The sequence below is a fragment of the Xyrauchen texanus genome, chromosome 36, assembly GCF_025860055.1.
Source record: "Xyrauchen texanus isolate HMW12.3.18 chromosome 36, RBS_HiC_50CHRs, whole genome shotgun sequence".
Lineage (NCBI taxonomy): Eukaryota > Metazoa > Chordata > Actinopteri > Cypriniformes > Catostomidae > Xyrauchen > Xyrauchen texanus.
Window position 1 is genome coordinate 5,023,176 of NC_068311.1, and position 25,240 is coordinate 5,048,415.

The 25,240-nt window shown below is 39.5% G+C and overlaps 1 protein-coding gene across 1 annotated transcript in view; it reads right to left on the bottom strand.

Annotated features, from left to right (window-relative positions):
* Positions 1-11,925: 11,925 nt before the first annotated feature.
* LOC127629571 (protocadherin Fat 3-like) overlaps positions 11,926-25,240 on the bottom strand; it is a 198,762-nt gene continuing 185,447 nt past the window's right edge. The window contains exons 29-31 of the mRNA XM_052106671.1: positions 22,745-22,804; positions 20,249-20,284; positions 11,926-16,567 (exon numbers count right to left, since the gene is read on the bottom strand). Coding sequence (XP_051962631.1) covers positions 16,068-16,567; positions 20,249-20,284; positions 22,745-22,804 — 596 coding nt within the window. The 3' untranslated portion in view covers positions 11,926-16,067. The remainder of the gene's footprint in view (positions 16,568-20,248; positions 20,285-22,744; positions 22,805-25,240) is intronic.

Consider the following 25,240-nt stretch of genomic DNA (forward strand, 5'->3'; position numbering starts at 1 on the left):
AGGTGGCGACAGAACGGAACCCGATGCTTGTCACCGGACACCGGTGTTCTTCACGTTTTATTATTAAAGACTGCCGTTAAATGTTTATATATATATATATACAACTCGCCTCAAAGCGAGTCCCACAGCGAGTAGGCTACTGTCATCTCTGACGGCAGCAGCTGAGTTGTAGCCTTCGACCCGCTCTGCACGCTGGGTTTCTCCCACGGGCGGTCAGAGCCGCACGGTCTCCTCACCGAGGACCGAAACCCGTGTGTATGAGTGAGCGCGCCACACTCACGCGCTGGCAGTCCTCCGCGTGCAGGTGCACGTGCGGGCATTCTTCAACAAAAAATGGCTCGAGTTAAAACGCCTCGAAGCGTCGAGCGATACTTTTAAAATCATCTTCCACAATGATGGACACACACACACGCACACACAGAGACACAGACAGACAGAGACACGTACGTTGTTACTCCAATCATTATGAGTACTCTCCATAGACAATGATGTTTATACTTTACAAACTGTAAAAAATTGCTGTAAATGTATGGCCAACATCCTACATCAATCCACTGTGATTATGTAATGGAAGTCTTAGTTTTATTTTTGTTTTGTTAGAAGTCACCATTATGGTGATTAGTATTCTCTTGAGCTGGCACCTTGGACCTTCTTTATTGTTATATTATGTTCTTTAAGTCAGTCAATTTATGTTTAAGTAAAAGACAAGTAGTTACACTGTGCTACTTGCAAGACAAAACCTAATGTCTGATCCTACCTTGCAAATGGCACTTTATGTTTAAGTGCACTTTATGGCAATAGTCATGCATTATACATAAAAACATAAAACCAAAAACAGTAAAGTATACTTCAGCAAAATGATATCAGCAAATTCAGTGTTTGAGGTTTTTGATGAACTTACAGCATACCTCAAAGTGTTAAGAAGACACACACAGAAATCTCTGCATACAAGACGCAACAATGGTGACAGTGTAACAAACAAAACATTAATAAATGTACTTTTATGTGAACATTAAATCTTTAACAGTGTATATATTCTATCCCCTATCCCAGGGGTGCCCACACGTTTTTGCATGATGATCTACTTTTAAATGGCCAACTTAATAAGATCTACCAACTAAAAAAATCACAGTTTCATTTTTTTAAATGCTTGTTGGGACTACTTCATGTATCATGGAATTAATCTTGTAATTAATTAAAAAAATATATATGTAATAATGTTCAATGTTGATATCACTATCAATGTTTTAACACTAAACCCAAAACACCTACAGCACAATATAAAAAATAGCCAGGGTATTTACCTTATTCTGATGATTTGCACTGAATTGAATCAGTCAGTTTTGTATAATCCGGGCATTAGCTGCTGGTAGCTAGTCTCAAACACTGCTAGCTTCGCAATTTCGCGCTCTGTTCTCAGAAGCCCTTGGATTTGACATCTAGCCTGAACCTAGTTGTCATGGCAACTGAATAAACAAAATCTTGCCTGGTCAAAATTTACTCGTCAAGTGCAAGTCAGACAGAAACTAAAAGAAGGAAAGACATTTTTATATATATAGCCTATATATATATATTAAAATTAAAATTTAACGGAAGCACATTTACATTTTGTGCGATCTACCAGCATTGCCTTTGTGATCGACTGGTAGATTGCGATCGACGTATTGGGCACCCCTGCCCTATCCTTACCCCGAAACCTAACCCTCACAGAAGTTCTTTGGCATTTTTACATTTTCAAAAAAAAACATTGTTTAGTGTGTTTTTCAAGCTGTTTTAATTACAGGGACATTAGGGGTGCCCTCATAAACCACATTTATACCCTTGTAATTACTAGTGTGTAACCTAAAATAATGTCCTTGTAAACCACAAAAACCAACTCTCTCACGCACGCACAAAAGCACACACACACACACACAGTAGGAGAGGCAGGTGTGACATTATCCAAGCATAACACAGCCATGCTGCACCTTGTAAAATCCCTTGCAGCTTGGAAAGAGGTCGCAGCATATCATTAACTATTTCTCAATGAAAGCAATATCAAGTATACAACAACATTTGCCCCATGTGGTTGGAATTAATCTGTCCTTCTATTCAGCTTTAGAAATAAATCAAAATTTGCACTCAAGATGAAAGCCCAATATTCACTCAGTAGTGCAGGCTTGAATAAATAGGCAGCATATGGGTGCACGTGTGTTTGCAGGATCGGTTTATGAAAATGTTTAGTTTATAAAGTCAGACAAATACATGAGGGGACAAAAAGACAGAGATAGATAGATAGATAGATAGATAGATAGATAGATAGATAGATAGATAGATAGATAGATAGATAGATAGATAGATAGATAGATAGATAGATAAAGGCTGTGCGGTGGAATTTAGGCCACGTTTGGACTTTGTTGGCTGATTGTTGGATGTGGTTCTAAGAATAAAAACAGTATTTACAGATGGGTACACATTGCATATCTATTTTTTCCCGTTTACAAATACAGATACGGCACAGGAATGTAGTCATGTTTGCTGGTGCCTTTATCTCCACGAGCCAGCAATGCCATCCTGCGCGCACATTAAATCAGTTTCTTTTTTTTCGGATCCAACACACGCACCCCGTTCGACAACAACAGATAACAGCCCTGTCTACTCAAATCCATCAATTGCGAGGTGTTTGAATGATTAGGATTTTTTTCACACCCACGACACCACCGCTGGGACTAAAGGAGGTTCTTACGGCGTGACAACCTGACTGCGACTTTATTGCTCAGATGTGTGTGCATGAGTTAACTAATTCAGTGATTGCTGGAGATTGTTCCAGCATGGGGGCTCGTTAGGAATATCGGGTTATATAACCAGGTGTCTGGTTTCTCTGTAAGAGAGAGGGAGAGAGAGAGAGAGAGAGAGAGAGAGAAAGAGGGGCCTCTCTTTCTTAGATGTCACACTGTAGGAAACGCTCCAAAGACAGACAGAGATTTTCACTGTCACTTTGGTTTTATTTGTATGGAACGTGAAAGAATTAGTGCTGTCAGTCAATTACACATTTTAATCATGATTAATCGCATCATTTTTCATAGTTATAGACTATAAAAACACGTGATCTGTGACTTCCGAAGCTTCATTCGGCTAAAAACCACGTGACTATTTCAGCAACTGGTTCAAAAGAAGCGCACATTTCTATGAAGATAAAATAGTAGCAAAACTTGAGAGTTTGTAGATTTGAATTTGAGAATTTGTACAATAAATATTTGTATTAGTAAGCTAGCAGTAGCGATGTGAATATATAAATTAGAACTTAAGATCTATAATTGCCTGACCGTGTTGACTTGCTTTAATCATGATTTTTGGAGATTACCGTGGTCATGACCACTTTCATTTAAATCACATATTGACATCTAAATAAGTGAAATTAGTGAATACTAAAAACACCAGAAAATGCACAATTTTATATCTCTAGTTCAGATTAGGGATGTACCTGTCCCATACCTGGATCGGTATCGGCTCCGATACTGAAGCTTTTAGACGCATCAGGTATCGGTTTGACGAGCCCAATCCAAATTCGATACTGCGTGTTAGTCATGTTTGTTACTGTTAAGCTACAAAAATTACATAAAAGAACCATAAAAACACCATTAAAGTAGTTAATATGACTTGTGCATTTCATTCACAGCCACATGAACACGTGCGATAGCTCTGTGAATCACAAAAAGCTGTAAGTCCTCATGATGGCATAGTGACTCGCCTCAATCCGGATTGCGGAGGATGAATCTCAGTTGCCTCCACGTCTGAGACCGTCAATCCGCGCATCTTATCACGTAGCATTGAGCGCATTACCTTGGAGCCATAGTGTGGAGGCTTCACGCTATTCTCTGCGGCATCCATGCACAACTCACCACTCGCCCCACTGAGAGCAAGAACCACATTATAGCGACCATGAGGAGGTTACCCCATGTGACTCTACCCTTCCTAGCAACCGGGCCAATTTGGTTGCTTAGGAGACCTGGCTGGATTCACTCAGCATGCCCTGGATTCGAACTCACGACTCCAGGGGTGGTAGTCAGGGCCAATACTCGCTGAGCTACCCAGGCCCCCTAAAGGCTGTGATTAATAAATAAATATTTAGTATGCGCAGCACCAGCGCATTAGTAAATGGTGCTGCTCTATTGACACAAAGTCACGCACATGCTGGTGATGCACTCGCAGCTATTTTTAGCCTTCACAGCAGTGTGCAATATTTGAGCGCTACTCAAGAACAGCATCTCAGTTGTAGATGCTCAATAGTTCGATTCACTTATAATATGCATTTATAACAGCACCGGAGGTGCATTTGACCAGAATTTTAATAAGTAGCAAATTAAATTACTGTAAACTTGCCTACTAACCTTGAAATGAAGTTTTGAGTCATGAACCCATTTTCAAAACATTTGTATTGAAAGCCTCATTGCTTCATAAAGCTTAATTTTCCCATCAATATCCCATACTACTCTAACTGCTTCTGGCATACTAATCTATATTTTTGTGCCCCCTTTCGTAAGCTGCTGGTACTCCCCTTTACATGGCGCCCCAATGCGTTGCATATATGTTTTGGTGCCTCTGTGTATAACAGAAGTAAGAGTGTTATGGGAGTATGTCATTCTGAAAAAAGCAGATGTCTTATGCTTTTAGCACCGGCCATGTAATGATACTTCCATACTTACATCCAAATTGTCCAGGTAATTTGAGCTGACATTTCGAAAGCTCAGCGGCAACGAAAGACCCTCCACGGGATATCTTTCTTTTTTTGAAGCCATTATATAGTGGTTTTATTTCAATGTTTAGAGTAATTTTCCTGCGGCATCATCCAACTTCTACCGAGATTCAGCGGGTGCACAGCCACCCTGAAATGATCCTGTAGGATCCTGCCGGAGATAGGAGGCAGGGGCGAGGAGCCTACCCCCATGCAGAATGGGACTCAACTGGTGGTGGTAAGGTGGAGGAGGTTGCTGTGTTAGCACACTGAAACAGCAATGTGATAGATTGTGAGCAGACTTATAAAGCAATGGCTTACATGTGATTGGCTAGGAATTACCCAGCTAATGGTGCGATGATGTACAGCTGCTAGTCTTCCCGCTAGAAATATGCAGCGCTAACATTTACCATTACTCTGAGTCATGTTCATTATGTCAGCTCGCTATCATAATGTGGACAGCCTGTAAGATCCTGGTCACATTTTAGGCAACCTGGTCTCATAGAATTATGTACTTTTTGTGACACTATCCTTTTAAGGTTTAAGGTTTAGGCTAGGGAGGAAAGTTTGGTTAATTTAAAACTCGATAAGAATTAATATGTTTTGAGAGAACATTTAACTCGCTTTTAGTGACACACAGTTGATATTTCATCTTGAAACTGCTGCGATAAGCGTAAAACACATGCCTTTCTTTAACCTCATTTTCGTGAGTCAGAATACATTTATCTCTTGGACTATTTAGGGGCTGATCTACAGTTTGTTCAGGCATCCGTACACTCAATAAAGCTGAGATGGAGTTTATTTGAGAGCTGATCTGAAGTCAGTTCATGCTTCAGCACTCTGCCTGGGTGCCACTCTGTCAATCAGAGGAAATAAAGAGTGAAAGACACTGATGGGTTTGGAAAAAAGGGAAGAAAGGCAGAGAGCGAGAACAAAACAAATATTAGACCATGACAGAGATGAAAAAAGAAAAAAAAAATATGGATTGCAAGGGAAAGGAAAGCAGAGTAAAGCATTTTATACACATTGTCCTGAAAAACATAACTGTTATCTATTGCTTGATTCACAATTTACAAAGAGATTTTAGGGAAGAGACATGCGCACACACACACACACACACACACACACACACACACACACACACACACACACACACACACACACACTTAACTTAACCAGGGCGGTATATAACCATTCCACGAGAAAACAACATGCAAACTATAAATATAAGCCTGTTAATGTTTTCCAGGAATAAATTATTATAAAAAAAGGAATAAATTCCAATGTTTTATTTCAAGCACGTTTTAGTTTACCACTTGGAGTCCAATGCAAAATTTGGATCTTGAAGCAAAACCATTTGTGAAGTATTGCACTAACACACACATACAGGTACAGACTTGTGCTTCAACAGACAGCAATGCAAAAGCATGGGGGAAGGGGGGGGGGTTGCAGTCCAGTTGGGTGTGAGACAAAGACAAAGTGCTCAAGAGACCTAGGTGTGTGCACTAAAACTGTCCCGTCACCTGTCCAAGAAAGACCTTGCAAAAGAACAAGAACTTGGATGCCTTGGGACGCCAATCCACCCATGCAAATGCCACTATTGACCTGTTTTACTGTTCGAGCTAGATTTATCTGCTTAATAAAACAACCCTACAGGCCCTTGCAACAGTCTTTTGTCTTTTTGTTATTTCCGTTTTTTCTACCAAAGGCAAAACAAAAGCAGAAAATGTGCTTGTGAAGCTTAGACTTAACATTAATGGAGATGATAAGGGAAAGAGATGGACATGGAATGCAAAAGTCGACCGATCTCTTGCACATGCTTCAAAAGATGCAAAATACTTGAAAATCTATGGAGACTCACACAAACAGGCACAAAGGTAAACAAACATGTCAAAAACGAATTTACACTTCTTCATATCTCTTGCCTCCACACCAAATATATTCTGCATAATCTCCATCAATCTTTCTAATGACATCACTACAGCATGTGCATGTGTGTGTGTTTGTATGTGTTTGCAAGGTCGAATCAGTGTGTGTGATTAATTTTATCAGATACCATATGCCCCTATGGAATTCTGGGACACGACTAGCCGCCCATCCATTAAAGGGGGCCTGTATCGAATTTAAGCATTTAAAAATGTATAATATTGCTCTGTGATAGCTATTTACATGCACAATACAGAAAATGTTCCAAGCATTTATTTCATTATTTGTATGTATTTTATTTTTGTCATTTAAAAGAAAATATTAGAATTTTGGTACAGTGAACAGTTTAATTTGATGATATTTTAGTAGTGCATATTGTGGTGCATTTGCTCACTGTAATTATTTAGGAAAAATAAAGAAATTAAAAAAGAGATTTCTGCACAATTTAACAGAAAAAGTGTGCAAAATGCTGTTGGAAAAACCTGTTTAGGTAATTTACCAAGCATATTTTTTTATGTAACAAGACTATGTAATACACACAAAAAATTATGTTTTGTTTTTTGAAGGAATTAATTACCTCAAACGTACCTCAATATATATATATATATACTTACAATTATAAATATATTTAACAAGTACTAAGTACATTACAGTATTTAGTGAAATGCAGATAATATGAAAAACAAAAAACGAAATATGTTTTTGTTCCTGAAAAAGTATGATGTAAAACAGTGAAAGAATATTTACAGAAGTCTTTGATGCATCATTAGATAATAGGTAACACTTTACAGGTTGTATTCATTAACATAAGTTAACTAAATTATTAATCCAAACATAACCAGTATTTATTAATGTTTATTTCAACATATACTAATACATTATTTCAATTGAAAGTTGTACATGTAAACATTAGTAAATAACATATGATCTAACATTAACTAACAATGAACAACTGTATTTTCATAAAGTAATATTAACCAAGATCAATAAATTGTGTAATAAAATACTGTTTCTTTTAACTCATGATACCGAATGCATTTACTACTGTTAACAAATGCAGTAAAATCGTTCCCAGATTGTATTTTATTTAAATACTGAAAGAGAGATTTGTACTGCAGTTTGTTGTTTAACTGTATCAGGTGACTTTCTATTTAATGATTTATATTATTAAGGTGATTATCAGTGTATTTTCAAGCACAAAGAACATTTAAATAGTTCAGGTAGTTAGTATATAAGCTAATGAAATATAGAGTTATGAACTGCAAAATATGCTGTACACACCACACTGCCATCAAGTAATATCAAACACTTTCAACATATCAATTATATACAACAGTTAGTTCCAGTCCTCGACTGGGCGAAAGATGTTTCACAAGTACTCATGTCTCACACCAAAAGCACTCAGACACTTCACTGTTTGTATCACTCAGCTTGTGCTAAACTCAAGTGTAAAGTGCAATGTGTAAAAGAGCTAGATATGTGTCTTTTAATTTGTCCCTGTGACATACATTTTTTAGCCAGTTGATGGCAACACTTATTCTTCTTTTTCTAATCGTAAATTTTACAGTATTTGTGTTTTTTGGAACAGTGAACGACCCAGTGGTTAAGAAGGGCAGGGCCTGACCCAGACCACCTAACCTATCTGGTGCCCATAGTCCAGCCAAGACAGTGTACTATAATAGCCTGAATGGCACTGAAATGGAAGCGCAGCGTAGTTCTAGCGGGAAGACTAGCAGTTGTACATCATCACATCATTAGCTGGGTAACTCCTAAGCCATTGCTTTATAAGTCTGCTCACAATCTATCACATTGCTGTTTCAGTGTGCTAACCGGCAACCTCCACCACCCCACCACCACCAGTTGAGCCCCGTCCCACACGGGGGTAGGCTCCTCGCCCCTGCCTCCTATCTCCGGCAGGATATGACGGTTCCGAGAACAACTCCCTCGGACTGCCAGACAGGGCCTACGCCAAAGAGAGACATTACTTTTCTGTTTTACATTCATCAAATAAATGGCATCTTAAACCTCACTCAAGCCTGCGTGTCTTCCCGATAGAAGTGTAAACCCAAGTGTAAAGCGCTTCAGCATCTCTAAAGTTTTCGTTTTTTGTCATTAGTGCCATTAGTTGTTAAGGAATTCAGTGTTTGTTGCTGACAATTTCTTGTTTTCCAGTAAAATTATCTAAACATCCTTTAAACATGATACATGCACTTAAAAGCTAAATTTGAGATAATTTAATTATTTATTTATTTTTTAAAGTAGATAAAAATGAAATTAGATTGAAAAGACCTGGGGACGGTTGCACCAGCTATACGTAAGTTAAAACTTAGCCTAGTTGTGGCGTAAATGGGCACTAAGCCACAATTTATGCACTACTAAATATTTGAGTTGCACCATTAAACTTGGGTAGAATTTCAACATACAGTATGATGTTGACATTTACACTTGTTTGTATTTACAGGAGAAAAAATTATGTAAACAATTTTTATTTTTTTTACGGTGCACTTTCCTGTGTACTCAAGTTTCAACATATATGATATATTTAAGATATTAAAATAGATAAATGTCAATTTTTCCAGACTGTTGTATAAATAATTCTATATATTGTCCCTTATTCGTTTCAGATACAGCTATTAGGTATTGTTATTTACATAGGCTAAATATACCATTAATGAAATCTGAAAGTTACATGAGTAAACAAGGTTTGAACATCAACCGTAACAAGATCAAATTGAAATTCACAGCTTTTTAACACTTCTGTTTCAAATTTGAAGGCTGTTTATTGGATCAATTAATGTAAACATTATATTATGTGACTGCGTATTACTTTACGGAGAGCTACAAACTACTAGTTACAGTCTTGCCTTAAGAACAGGTGGTGCAACCCAATTAAGCACTGACTTAGTTACAAACTAACAAGTAGTTACTAAGCCCTTAGTGTGAACTTTACGTCCTAAGTTACGTGAGACCTTACGCACAGCTGGTGCAACCCTACCCAGGCACGTAGCTAGACCCTGGCTGATTGGGCTGAAGCCCCAGATCTTTTGTTAAAAGCCCTGGATGTTTTTATGTGATGTAAAATAAAGAAAGAACAAAGTAAGGCTTAATGTTCATTACATCAGGGTACAAAAGCAACAAGGCAGGCTGCAATTCTGGCTTCAAATGTAAATGAATTGTTATCAGTGAGCCCCACCTGCATTAATTGAGAGTTGGCATTTTGACTTACCTGCTGTTCCCGCTCAAGTTCATCAGACACATTACAAACGTCTCGAGTGGGAGCTTTCTATATTCTCTCACAGGGGTGCAGCTTTTATGTATCAGAAGTGCTGAGATTATATTATGCAGGCCATATTTCGAAATATAATCTATACGTCTCAATTCTAATCTTCATTTGTTTTTAACAATCCACACACCAAGTAGATTTAAAGCATGCACCAGCGACAGTCAACTTCTTCGAGGCACCCTGACTCGCTCCCTAAATTGGACTCTTCCTAGGTTAAATAAGCTAGGGCATTTAAAAATTACCATAATCAAATAAGCAACAATTCACTGAATGGTGAAACAACCAGAATGTATTTAGCATTAGTCGATTAGAATTAAGAAGGTATGTCTGTAACAATGAACTTAAACAAGAATCATTTGTATGGTGTGCGATTGTTATTCCAGAAGATTGACAGGACAGTTAATTTATTTATAGCTAGCTATGTTAATGAACTAACAGTTGCTAACTCTGCATATACAGTATCATTATCTAGAGGTGGGTAAAAATGAGCTAAAATAGGAACAATTCATTTGGTCTCCAAGAGGGCATACTGTATATATTAGATCAGCTGAATAGACTCTTGAAGTTAAAGACAATAAAATAAATGAGGATATGAAACTGAACCACCCTATGCTTTTGAAATGCTTCCACTGTGGAGAAAAAATGTGCCAAAGAAGCTTTCAAAGAGAGAGGTCTTATTACACACTAACTACACGCACTAACTACACGCTCACTTACACTCACTTATACAGAAGGATGCTGGTTCGAGCCCCACAGCCACCATTGTGTCCTTGAGCAAGGCACTTATCTCCAGGTTGCTCCAGGGGGATTGTCCCTGTAAAAATTGCACTGTAAGTTGTTTTGGATAAAAGCGTCTGCCAAATACATAAATGTAAATTCATCGTACTGTTGAAAGACTCTGGGGTGGCTGTGGCTCAGGTGGTAGAGTGGGTTGTCCACTAATCGCAGGGTTGGTGGTTCGATTCCCGGTCCACACAACTCCACCTTGGGCAAGACACTGAACTCCAAGTTGCTCCCAATGGCAGGCATGTGTGAGTGTGTGTGTGTGTGTGAATGGGTGAATGAGTCACAGTGTAAAGCGCTTTGAAAACCACTAAGGTTAAAAAAGCGCTATATAAGTGCAGACCATTTACTCTTCAATTCTGACGAGTTACTATTGATCCTAAACTCTTGTTATACAACTCACACAGCCCAAATTATAATTTGTTATAAAATTATAAAGCCCAAATGCAAACATCTGAAGTTATTTCACAGGCAAGATAAGTCAGGATTTCTTAAGGTGTTCTGGACAAAATTTTAAAATGATCTCAACATTCATGTCAAGCACAGCAGTCTTAAATGTATCCTAATAGACAGCTTTTGCAATGCATTTGCTAAACTTTATATCTTGTGTAATGTATTTCCAAGCGAAACAATGAAATATAGGACGGGCCTTGATTTTACCCATCAGGATTTGATTAGATCATGAAAAGTGGAAACACTTTAAGCTACGATATTATTAATTAATATTATATCTCTGGGGCAGTTATAATATTATAACTGGGGCAGTGGTGGCTCAGTGGTTGAGGCTCAGGGTTACTGACCAGAAGGTCGGGGGGTTCAAGCCCCAGCACCACCAAGATACACCAAGATGTTGGGCCTTTGAGCAAGGCACTTAACTCCAGGTTGCTCTGGGGGGATTGTCCCTGTAATAAGTGCACTGTAAGTCGCTTTGGATAAAAAGCGTCTGCCAAATGTAAATGTAAATATCTCATAGCCTTGATTACATCAGCAAAAAAGTTGTATCAAGAGGCCGAGAAAGTCACTACACGTTGATGAAAACAAAGCTTTTTCTTTAGAATATGCACTGATAAATTGCGCACGTCAATTTTGATTTCAAGTTATTATTAACAAGATTAATTAAAACAAAAACAAACCTAACTGTTTTTTTACCTGGTAAGTATTAATTACACAAACACACATAAAAGTTCAAATTAGAAATTCACTTTGATCAATATTCCTTTTTATTTTAGCATTGATTAAAAAAAAAAATAAACACCAAACAAAACAAACAAACAAAACAAAAATCCAGCACTGAATAAACATTTTTTACATTTATAACAGGCATGTTTTAATACTGTTTTACACAGTAAACAGAACAAACTGAATAAAACAAACAAATGACAACCAATTAAGAAAACATAATACGCCCTTCATAGAGCAGGCAGAAGTATTGTAAATCCCTTTTCTTTCATATAAACATTGTAAACAGAAATAAAAATACAATTTAAAAAAATGGCAGGAGAAATTGATATTTTGAAAGTAAAAAGCAAGATCTACTGAGTCTAAAACTGAGCAGCAAACAAAAAAAAAAAAACTAAACAAAACAAAGCGTACACAAGCAAAAAGCATGTGTTCGTGTATATGCTAAAAATATCTGCAAATTTGTGATTTTGTGAGTTAATTTGTCCTTTTCATCTGTGTCAAAATGCGCTCGCAGGATGCCGAAACCCTGCCAAGATTGCAGTTTAATATCTACAAAATCTGCATATGAACAACTTAAGTTATATACACTGTACAACAATTTACGTCAAAATTACAGCTTGTATAAAAAGATGATCTGCCCAATGGTATTTAATATAACAGTGCACACTCCGAAAATCAACTCGAGATCCCTCAGGCCTAATTCTACATTCCAATCCAAAGCTGTTCAACGGTATCATACATTTCTCGCTATCATTCTCATTTTGATTTATATTTTAATGATTTTTCACTTTTCTGTACATTTTCATTCCCTTGACTATATTCAGTATTCAGCTGCAGGACTTGACATTTCCTGCTTTCTAACTTGCTCTTATTGCTTTCACTTTCCTGTTCACGCTTAGGATTGGTAAAGAGTGGAAGGAGGTTTGAACCGCACGCTACAGCCATGTGTCATTTTTGCATTGTATGTGCCTGTGAAGATGGAAATATATGTGTACTTGGAGACTTGTAATGATATTCTGCTTATGGCTTTCTGATATGCAATCATGATGTTTTGAACAAGACAATAAACGAAGGGGGGTGATGTAACATTACAGAAGAGCGATGCCCATTTTCCATTAAAACACAGTAAAGAACACAGCATCTCAATGATCAGTGAAATAAAATAGTGCTATTTAGGGTCAGCTGTTAAACAGAGTAATGGCGGCTGTGGCTCAGGTGGTAGAGCGTGTTGTCCACTAATCGCAGGTTTGGTGACTCCACATGCCGAAGTGTCCTTGGGCAAGACACTGAAACCCAAGTTGCTCCCAATGGCAGGCTAGTGCCTTGCATGGAAGCTCTGCTGTCATTGGTGTGTGAATGTGTGTTTGAATGGTTGAATGAGACGCAGTGTAAAGCGCTTTGAATACCGCTAAGTTTAAAAAGGCGCTATATAAGTGCAGACCATTTACCATTAATGATTCACGCAACAGGAAGAGGCTGCTTCCACTCCAAGACCTTAAATAGTTTAGGACATAATTATTAAGGGAGGAACATTGTATATCTCAACATACCGCCCATCAATTTAGTGCAATACAATGCAATACAATGCATTAAAATAAAACGAATTAAGAGAGATACATAAAATGTGTGCTTTTTGACCATTTTATATAAAACTGTTTCATATTCATGAACACCTGTGCACACATAAGCTCTGATCCAAAACATATTGAGCTGCCTTGCTGTCTTTTATCATACATAGGCAGTTGCCTTCTAAGGAATGGAACCTCATAAGTTACTGATTCAGGACGCTCTACATAGACAGCAACTCCCACAAAAAGTGCTCCTCGCGTTAAGCACACGGGAGATGTAACTAATTATTGAATCCGATAGAGTGTCCTGTCAACAGACTACATGTTATACCTTTACCAATGTGACATTAAAATGTGTTATCATTTACTACATGCCTAATTCTATGAAAAGAATCCACATGAGATCAGTAAGGGTGTGTTCACACTTGTGGTTTGGTTCTCTTGGTCCGGACCAAAAAAGTGACCAAAAATGATACATCTCTTAACATTAACATAGGCATTTATAACACCGAACCTAACGATACAAAACCAAAGGCATCAGGAAAGAGTCACAACCTGATTGGACAGCTTTCATGACGTATATTTTTTGACTGAACTTGCCGATCATCCAAAACAATGCTGGCTGCTGGGCGAAATGCGCACGTTTTATTTATATATGTATACATGGTGGTATTTCTACCTTCTGAGAACAAAGAAGAGTTAATATAATGTGTAAAGGAGTCAAAACAGCGGCAGGAATTCCTCCGTTGTGCACACAAACGAAGATATGCTGCAAGAACAGCTGACTGCAGTTCCGACACCAGTACCGAACTGTAATGGGAAACATAGCTCCTATGATGAGAACAACCAGGAATGCTTGAGGTCAGCATTAGGTAAATTACTTCCTGTTTTTGGTCCGTTTAGACGTCTTTGGTCCACGTTGCATTTATATATCAATCGAACCGCACCTGAGTTCGTTTGGAAGCAGACCGAGACCCATTATTCAGGCGGTCTTGGTCCACTTGTTTGGTGCACACCAAGGTTCGGGTGGCAGCGTTCACACTTGTTCAAATGAACCGCACTAACAGAGCAATCGCACCAGAGTTCGTTTTAATTGAACCAAACCTGCCAAGTGTGAACACACCCTAAAAGGAGCTGTTTGAACCACTCAGTGATGATTTAAAGTCATATACAGTGGGGGGTTGTGGGGGGTCCGATGAAGAGACAACCACTTGCCACCCGCAAGATCAAAAAGATTGTATCAAAGATCGCATCTAAGTACCGGCCCTGTACAGTATGCAATAGTCAATGTGTGATTTATCATGTTTAAATTCTGCATACATAATGCTAAAGCGCAATGTACCGGTTACCATCTGTTATTAAATTGTATTGACTTTCGTGACCGACACATGATATGGTCTTGGAAAATGTCTCTATGTGTCAGGCTTTGACATCATATATTTACACTTGTGCTTGTCTTCTAATGAGTTGAGAGACTTCAGAAGACATGATGACGTTTCCGGTAAGGGAACATAGTAAGCAACGATGCTCCCTGGTATTTATGGTACATTGTGGGATTTTTTTAGGGAGCGAACGTTTCAGTGCACTGGAACAATTTTGGTATTGAGACAGCCCTTAAAATGGCCGACTGACCATGGGGATATTTGTTGGTGGTCGGGATTGGGAGGGGTGGTTGTGGGGTTTCTGATCAGTGCCCTGACTACTGAACTAAGGAGCTGATTGAGATAATGTAATGTTGAGTAATGTTGCTGGGGTCGGTCTAAACAGGTCACGTATAACTTTTATATAGAGAAAATTAACCAATGAATGGCTTACTTCTAGTTGTATCTGCATATTAAGTTGGGATAGGAGAAAGTATTATAACACTGCAAAAGCTTTAAGTTTGCACCCGCTCAGAAACCCTGCACTTATCTGATTGATCTCAACTGATGCCAGATGTTGGCATCAAAGTAGGTGAATCACCAGGTCAAACCCACAATTGATGTGGACCAATGGCAGTATGAATAACATCTGTTGTTTTTATTTATTTTTACTTTGCTAGGAGTATTTTGCTGTCTTTAGAATTCGCGAGGTATCATACAAGGCAGCATAATGTTGTTAGTCTTCACATCAGGGTCTATGAATTCTTAAAATGCTGTCAAGGTAGGCAGCTCACTAGGTTCTGGAACAGAGTTAAACTCTCCATCTCTTTCAAACACACCAAAAACATCTATGACAGGAACTGGAAGGAATATACCAAGAGATTTGTGGAAACATGTCTACAGATCATTGGTCTCCATTTGCTAAAACACTTCTTGTTGCTTTTTTGGTTCCCACCATGGGTTCCCACCCATGACATCACTTCCTGTCACTTGCTGTGCTTTCATACTAGGGCAGCTTTGCTTCCAGCTCACGATGAGGGTGGAACCGAGAGTCTGTCTGTGGCGTCAACGGTCCGCAGACTGTCTGTCTGCTGCATCGGTCTCACTTAAATTGTGTCGTTCTTACAAGCTCTGACAGATGCAACAGTTCAGAGCCTTTTATGTCTGAAAGCGCATCTGTAAACTTTAATAACAGTGTTTTTAGTTCCTAATGTTGTTTATATGTGTGTATAAGCATATCTGAGTGTGTATCACACCTCAGTCTGCTGTGTAAATAGCTGTGTGTGTGCATCCTCCAGACTATTCAAGCTTCCCATTTCTGAGTCCCCACAGGGAGTGGAGGAAACATCGGAGACCGAGGAGGTGTTGACGGACAGATGCTCTTCCCTGCCAGAAAAAGTGCTAAACTCTTCCCCCGCGGAGCCAAGTGGCAGCTGATGCGGGGGCAGGTATTGGCTGGGGTGGAATCGTGGGCGGGGCTTACGGTCCCCACTGAGCGTGCTGTCCCTGGAGGTGGGTTGATTGGGGGGTGAGGTGTCGTATTCTTCAGTGGGAAGGGGTAGGGGCAACTGGTCCTGCGACAAAAACTCCTCCTCCTGAGGTGGCGGGTAGTCACTGTCGATGTCAAATCCGCCAAGGTAATAATCGGATTCTAAGGCCACAGCCACTTCATTGGTCTCATAAGTGGGTACTTCCTCTATGTCAGGTAGGCGTGTGCTCGGCAACCAGTCAGAAGTGTCCCAGTGGTACGCTAGAAAAACAAATTAACAGGAAGTTGGTAAATATCACATGACCAAACAACAACAAGGGTCCTTTCGAAAAGTATGGGATCCACATAGTGTGTAGACTGCATGCTCAGGCATTCTGAAGGGAGTTTAATAGGTTAGACATTGGTCCTGTCCCAAAAGACACACTTGATGTAGGGTGTCTCACATGTCCGCCCTTTGCAGTGAGGAGTTCACAGTGGACTACTACTCAAAAGTCTATGCCAGTGGTTTTCAACTGGTTTTGCTTCAGGACCCAGATTTTACATTCGACTTCAAGTGGTGACCCAACACAGTCCCAATATTGTTAATCATTACTAAAGTTAAAAAAAAATACACTTAAAATCAAACATTGAAATGTATTAATATTACAATGAACTGCATAGGTCCAACAAAATGGAAAATTCTCAACATTGGATAAATAGAAAAATTGACAATTTTTGTTTCTAAATGTAAATTTAGATAATTTCATGCTTTTGGCAGCCAATAATTCACCACACGAAAAAATTGTGGTTGGCATAAGCCATACTTTTTATTGTTGCAAGTGAACCTCTAATTAATATAGTCTGGGTCCTATTTTATTTTTTCCAATCTCGAGTAGTTTCTGGAGCTTGGTTACTTGAGTTCGAACTCGGACTCCAACTGCAGTTGCAACCCTGATATTACACATTGTTTTTCTCATTTATGAAGGTTAAAATAAGATTCAAATATTGATCTAATTGCTTAGTGTTGAGTTTACAGTTAGACTGGACCTTGATTTGGCTATTATGAATTTGTTTTCTAGTCCACCTTTAGAGTCTGACTTGACTCAAGGTTGACTGTTTAAAGACAAAGGCCTACTTGCAAGAGACCCCTTAAGTGGACCCACTTTATATTAGGTGTCTTTAACTACATTTACATTGACATTTATGCATTTGGCAGACGCTTTTATCCAAAGACTTACAGTGCACTTATTACAGGGACAATCCCCCCGGAGCAACCTGGAGTTAAGTGGCCATTGTGGCCTTGCTCAAGGACACAATGGTGGTGGCAGTGGGGATCGAACCAGCATCCTTCTGATTAACAGTTATGTGCTTTAGCCCACTACGCCACCACCACTCCTTTGTACCACCACTACGCCACCACTAACTACTATGTACCTAAGAATTTGATCCAATGTACTTATTATGTACATACATGTCATTGCATTGTACTTACATTTAAAGTACCTGCATTTAATTGCATCTATAGTTGCATTGTTACCCTTACCCCTAAACTTAACCCTACCCCAATCCTTACCCTAAACCCTCAACCTCAGTAGAAGCAAATATGAATCTTGTGATAATTTAAAACATGTAGTTACACAATAAGTAAATTGTATTGTATGTATTTTAATGTTAGTACATAGTTAAAGACACCTATTATAAAGTGGGACCAGTTAATAAATCCTAGCTATAATTATGTATTGTCACAAAGGGCAATTCACGCAACCTGTCCATGTTGGCATCTACCTCTGTTGGCTGGATCTACCAAGTGACAGATGGGTGCCAATTAAAGCAAATGTCTTTTGACATCATCAACAAAAGATATTGGAAGCATTTTCTCCTCCCTTATAAAAGTTGATAAGCCTATTATTTTGCTATACACTCGATGCATGATTATAAAGATAGTTGCACTTTATTTTTTCTCAATTTGGAATGCCCAATTTCCAATGCGCTCTAGGTCTTCGTGGTGGCGTAGTGACTTGCCTCAATCTGGGTGGCGGAGGATGAATCTCAGTTGCCTCCGCATCTGAGACCATCAATCTGCACATCTTATCACGTGGCTTGTTGAGCGCGTCATCGCGGAGACCTAGCGCGTGTGGAGGCTTCACGCTATTCACCGCGTGAACTCATCCATGCGTAACTCACCACACACCCCATTGAGAGCGAGAACCCCATTATAGTGACCACGAGGAGGTTAACCCAACATGACTCTACCCAACCTAGCAACTGAGCCAATTGTTTGCTTAAGAAGCCTGACTGGAGCACTCAGCACACCCTGGATTCGAACATTGTCGAACTGACTACCACTCCAGGTGTGGTAGTCAGTGTCTTTACTTGCTGAGCTACCCAGACCCCCAGTTGCATTTTGGATCTATGACCCATTTTTGGGTCGTGACACACTAGTTGAGAACCACTGGTCTATGCAAAATGACATCAACAAAATGTGACCCTAGAGTGGCATTTGGGACAGGACCGTTATTTTCAACATTTCCACATGCAGGTCTTGAAGGAGTGAGTGACCATGCCTGCAGGGTGACTGAAGATGCAGCCAGGACATGAGGTCAAGGTTCAAAGGTCATCAACACATTCCAGTAAGCAAAACACGTTAATCAAAAGCACAAACCAAACTGTGACACGGCAAAAAAAAAAAAAAAGCTAAAACATCAAATAAATGTGTTTGAGGCTCGCATGCAGCAATGCATGAAACACAGAAGCGCAGGGACACATATTCACAGTCACAACACACACACACACACTGTAATCCTCACAATCAAAAAACATCAATATCAAACAACGGAAAACACAGTCAGCAATGGAAGCACTACACGGGGAGAGGGATAAGATAACAAGAAGAATGGGGTGACAGACTGCATGTGCTTTGATGTGTATTTGTGTTTTCAGTGTTGCCACATCTTAAAAAAAAAACCGACATAAACATCCAAGTCTGATAAAACAAAACAAGCATAAATACGTTAATGCGTCATTGCTCTAATTTCAATGATCTGACATTAAATTTTGATTACAATTAAAATAATTATTGAAAAGTACTTTATTCGGACAGTTGCTATGAATTTGTGTTAGGGCTGCACAAGTAATCAAATAAATAATCGAGATTACATTTTAATATGTAATCAATAATTTTCTATTTAGCGTGCGTTTTTTTCAGTGGTTGAGCATTTTAACCATTCAGAGACACATTCATAGCTCGCTTTTGTGCAGGATATATTCAAAAGGTGAATAACAGCATTGATTATTATGCATCTAAGAGGGCCAATGTGAAGCGGAGCGATTTACTGATGTATAAAACAGCAATAAAGTCATTCACAAATACAGTTCTCTACTTGTTTTGGCTGTTAAGCCGGTTAAAGAAAATGGCATGCAGCTGGATCCACCCAAAATAAGAATTTCAATATAAATTCTATTAATCGAAATTGATCGCAATTACAATATCTTTTTGTCAACTTTGTGTTATGGGTGGCATTGTTATTATCTTTAACGGAAACAAAAATCATAACTAAACGAGAAAACAAAATTGTTAACTAAAATAAAACGACATTTTTTAAAATGTTCATGCCTCTAAAACAAAATAAAATGAAATAAAAATTGGGTGCAAGGCAATAAATATCCAAAAAACCATGACTGTATTCTGGAAACAAGCCCCACCTCAAATAACACAACCTTCCAAAATCTATAAGCACAAAGTTTCTTAAAATAAGCAGACATGGCAACACTGGTGTGTGTGTCGAGCCGGATGATGTGACATTTCCCAGAATGCAATAGCTTAGTTTGTCAGCAATACAGACAGAGAGCAAATAGAGTAAGTAAGAAAAGGAGGGCATGAACTCAGCCAGTTTTAGCTGAACAAAGCACAGAGTGAGAGAGAGAGAGAGAGAGAGAGAGAGAGAGAGAGAGAGAGAGAATCACCTCTGTTGAAGTTCTGACCTTGATCCATAACGGACACTGGCAAGCAGAATGAAGAGGGAGAGAGAGATGGCGAGAGTGAGGGAGAGAGAGAGAGAGAGAGAGAGAGAGACAGATGTCTGGGTCAGCACCAAGCGCATTGCTCCTTAAACTCATCTCACACCCTGAACTGTGTATTTGTGCAGAAACCGTATGTGTTGTAAAAAGTAATGAATTGCATGTGCACGTGTGCTTTATATATCATCTGACATTTTCCTCAGTGATCTTTCTATGACATAAACATCAGCAATCTGTTTTCAAATATGAGTGAATTTTTCTGTTTTGTAATATTTTTTGTGTATGTGTTTAGCCATACAAAAAGTTTAGTTTCCGCCAATATATCAGTTACTACAGTAAATTTTACAACAATGCAATTTTGGTATTACGCTGCATTCACGGTGTGTAGGATTAATGTAATTATGAGATGGCAACTCTGATCTGTTCACTTTCTCAGTCCTCCGTAGTTATTCTTATATATGGCAACACTTATTACGACAAAACGGCTTTGTTGTCGATAAAGGCAATTTATTTATCACTACTTTAATTCATCTCTATATGTTGTTTCAAAATGTTTAAGATAGGGCTGTCAATCAAATAAAAATGACCACGCCTTTAAAATATAGTTTTAAAATGTCATTAAGAATTGGTTTTACAATGTGTTAATATGAAGTAGATTGATATACCTCAGCGTGAAATAGGGTAACACTTTCTATGAAGCATATATACTTAATGCATTGTAAAGGCATTTTAAATACATTATAATGCATTTATAATGTGTCATAATACATCTTAGAATATGTAATAACTTCTCATAAATAATTGTAACTACAGTTATAATACATTATAATACTTAAACTATTCATTGTTCAAGAGTATAATGCATTATAACAATAAACATAAATTTTAATGGAATAAAATTAGCAATTTAGCATCGCCAAGGCCTTTAGATTAGACTGAGCGAATATGACGTTGATCTAATGAAATCTCTAGGAGCAGTTTGTTAAAGTACGAGGCCTGGAAATGGCAAAAACTGAGCAAAAATTTAAGAGAAAATTCACAATGTCTGACTTTCTGTTGGGTTTAGGATATGGTTCAAAGGGACTCTATTTGTACGTGTTGAAATGTTACATATGTCTACCGATTTTCTTAAGTGTAGGTGAAACGTGGCGTGAGAGCTGCTTCGTTGAAATTTTGTATATGGCGCTATCGAGCCATTTTGCCACAATTAATTCTAAAACCAGTGTCAGATGTACATTTTCCATCACCAATGCCTTTAGATTAATACTGACTAAATATAATGTTGATCTGATTATGAGTTTTTTAAAGTACATGACCTGGAATTGGCTGTTGCCAGTAGGTGGTGCTATGACTATAACTGAATATTAGATGTATTCAGGCTGGGACTATTATCAAACATGTGAAGTTTAGGGCAGATTGGACATTGTATGATTTATAAAAACTTTCTTTTTCATGGCGAAACATCAAAATTTGTCAGACCGTCACGGGCATGCTGTGCAGTGAAAACTCAAAAGCTTCGCAACTTAGAATCATCAAGGCCTTTAGATTAGATTAACCAAATATGAAGTAGATCTAATTAAATCTCTAGAAGGAGTTTGTTAAAGTACACGGCCAGGAAATGACAAAAACTGAGGAAAAATTTGAGTTTAGAGCATGGGTCAAAGAGACTTTTCTGTAGGTATTGGCATGTTACACGTGCATAGCATACAGCGCACAACGTTGAAAGTTTGTAGGTGGCGCTATCGAGCCATTTTGCCACACCTAATTCTGAAACTCATATTAGATGTGAATTTTCACCACCTCTGATGCGTGTGCAAATTTTCATGAGTTTTTGAGTATGTTTAGGCCCTCAGAAATGTGATTCATTTCGGGAAAAAAATAATAAACACCTAGAAGAACAATAAGGTCCTTGCACCATTGGTGCTCGTCCCTAAATATGGTGTACATGTGTGTGTGTGTGTGTGTGTGTGTGTGTGTGTGTGTGTGTGGAGAACAACAAAACCCAAAATTGTTCCCAGCAGTGAGCTACATTTGACCAAACTTTCCTTTGGGGACACACAAGATCACATGAGCAAGAGAGCTGTTATACTGTATATCAGCACACCTGGCATAACTACATTGTAAAATTATTATTATTATTTTTTTAAATGCAAAAAGTTTACTTTTAAGGATAGAGGTACTCTGTAGCAATTATATTTAACTTAGAATGAAATCAATGGAAGTCTATTGTATGTCCTCATTTAGTAAACATATGTGTTTGTATAGATAATAAAAGCAGACAGAAAAAGAGTATTTAAAAAAAATGATTGTTCATGTTAAGAGTGTCTGTGTTTTAGATCTTTATTTTCAGTTAGTGTATTCACAGTATCTTAAAATGTGCCTGTGTGAAAGCACTTTTTAGAAAGGTGCTTCATCAGAATCCGAAGCGAATGAAATGAGTACCTTCGTTTTCAATCGTGTCGACTGCATCATTGACCAGCCGTATTACCGTCACTATGGAAGCTTGGAAAGAGAAAGCAATGAAGACCAGTCAGAAACATTCACTCATACAGACACGCATACAGGAAACCAAACGGAAAGATCAACGCCAGAATCGGTAACACTTTTGGTCCACTGCAGAAGCTTCTGTGGCCTGTTTGGCTGCTGATGAATTTAGCAGTGACCAATGAAAGGCAAGCATGTCATCATTCCAACAAATCTGTGGAGAAATGGTAATGAAGTGACCAATAAACACACGCACGCAAGCACACACACACAAACACACACACACACCCTTCAAGTCATGTTAGAATAATTGCATTTACGACTTGAACGCCACCACAATGTCATAATTACCAGCAGAAAACTATTTTCATTAATCCACAACTTTTCCAGTTGGGGTCATCTAATTAAAAATCATGGTGAAAGCTAATTGGTAGTGGTCATAATTAAGTTTTAATTGTAAAGTTGACTCTACAGCTGTATTACAACTTGCATTAACATGCGTTTCATATCTGGAAAGTACATGGATATACATTTTAGGAGAGAGGTGTGGCGGAATGATCCACTCCTCTGGCTCGTCATCGTCGCCCCGCGATGGCCGCCCTTCCGCCAGGCGGGAGAGCGAGAAGAGGTGCATAATTAATAAGCCTCGTTTAGTCAACAGTGAATGAAGCACTCCTGATGGCAATAATGCTTCATCACCACTGTCTTTAAAATGCAGAGCGCACCTCTTCTCGGGGAGCCGGCTTCAAATCTCCATGTGTGCACACATTGGCATCCTTGCAGTACCTAATACTCAAGACCAGAGCTGGGAGTGTTCGGAGCTGGACGAGATGGCGTTCCTCGGACCCCCCCGGATGCATTAATGAGTCGCCGGGGTGTGAACAGCTCACGTTGGCTAGATGCCGGGCCGCCTTCCCCTTACGCTTGTGTAATGGTGACTCAGGTTGATTGGGATCCATTTGCGATTTATTAGGAAGCAACGTAAGGTACAGGCAAGGTAATAGGCAGGCAGACAGGTATATGCAGACAGGCAGGATCGTAGTCAACAGGCAGAGAGTCAGGGCAGGCAGTAAACAAACAATAGTAGAGGGACAGGCGTGAGGTCAGTGAATACAGGCGGCAGACAGGCGTAAACGGGTAAACAGACTTGGGTCAGAACACAGAGAATCAGGAATCATAGGAATAACGCTCAGAAATGCTGCCGGGGCAAAACAAGACTTCACAATGAATGAACATGAAGACACTGATTAAATAGAGGGGAGATAATGACAGTCAGCTGAAGCAATCATCATGCCAGGTATGTGGGTTTATGGGAAATGGAGTTTAACTAGTCAATACTCGGGTGAAACCGATCTCCGGTGGCCGGTAGGAGGGGCGCCTTCACCGGCGTTCATAACAGCTTGCTGCGGGCGTGGGAAGACGCCAGTGACGCCACCGCCCCTCGCGCCGTGGACTTTGGAGGGAAGCGTGTGCTGCTTCTTAAGTGATCTTATGTACACTACCCCGCCCTTTCACAGAGCCCCTTTTCACCATGAGGATGCCAGAGTCCCCTTTTATTATGAACACTATTCCCCCTTGGACACTTTATAACCTCTTTTGGACATTTTACATTTATTATTATTTCCAATAAATGCCTCTCCGAGGCTTGACGCTACATGCACTGTGTCTGTCTCTTGCTCACTCTGCCACAGAGGTGGAGAATTCGGGCACTTTTATGGGCAGAGACAGCGCAGTTGGGCACCAACAGTGACATCACTCTTCCTCTCATTCGCCTGTTAGATGGAAAGCCTGGAGTGGGTCGTTGAAAAAACGAGGACGGCCTCCCAGCTACAGCAAAGGTTAAGTGGCACTTAATAAGCCTTTACCCTATGGCTGGCTGAGGCTGTCATATTAATTAGTGTTTTTCTCTGTTCCCACCCGGGGGAGAGTGAGAGGAGGAGCTGGCCCGGAGAGATATCCCCATTCTTCCACTCCGACCATAGGGCCTGGTTGAGGAAGTAGCATTCCCGTGTGTGTGGCTAAAGGGTGTGCATCTCCGGCTCTGGACTCCATGATTGGATAGGAGCATGGGAGGAGGTGCCGACTGGGTGACGCTTGGAGGGGGAGGCATCCTCGCACTGGCATCCTCGCAAGCCCAGGACCAGAGCTGGGAGGGTTCGAAGCTGAATGAGATGGTATGCTGCCGGACCCGTTCCTCGGACCCCCCCAGACACGTTAATAAGTCGCCGGGGGTGAACAGCTTACGTTGCCGCCGATGGGCTAGATGCTGGTCCGCCTTCCCCTCATGCTTGCCGCGGGCCTGGGAAGACAGGCCCCTAGTGACGCCCCTTTGGAGGATACCGACTGACCCAGCCTGTGCCTGGGCTGTCCTATGGACACTACTCTGCCCTTTCATGGAGCCCAGTTTCACCGCAAGGATGCCAGAGTCCCCTTAATAATTATTATTATTTTCCA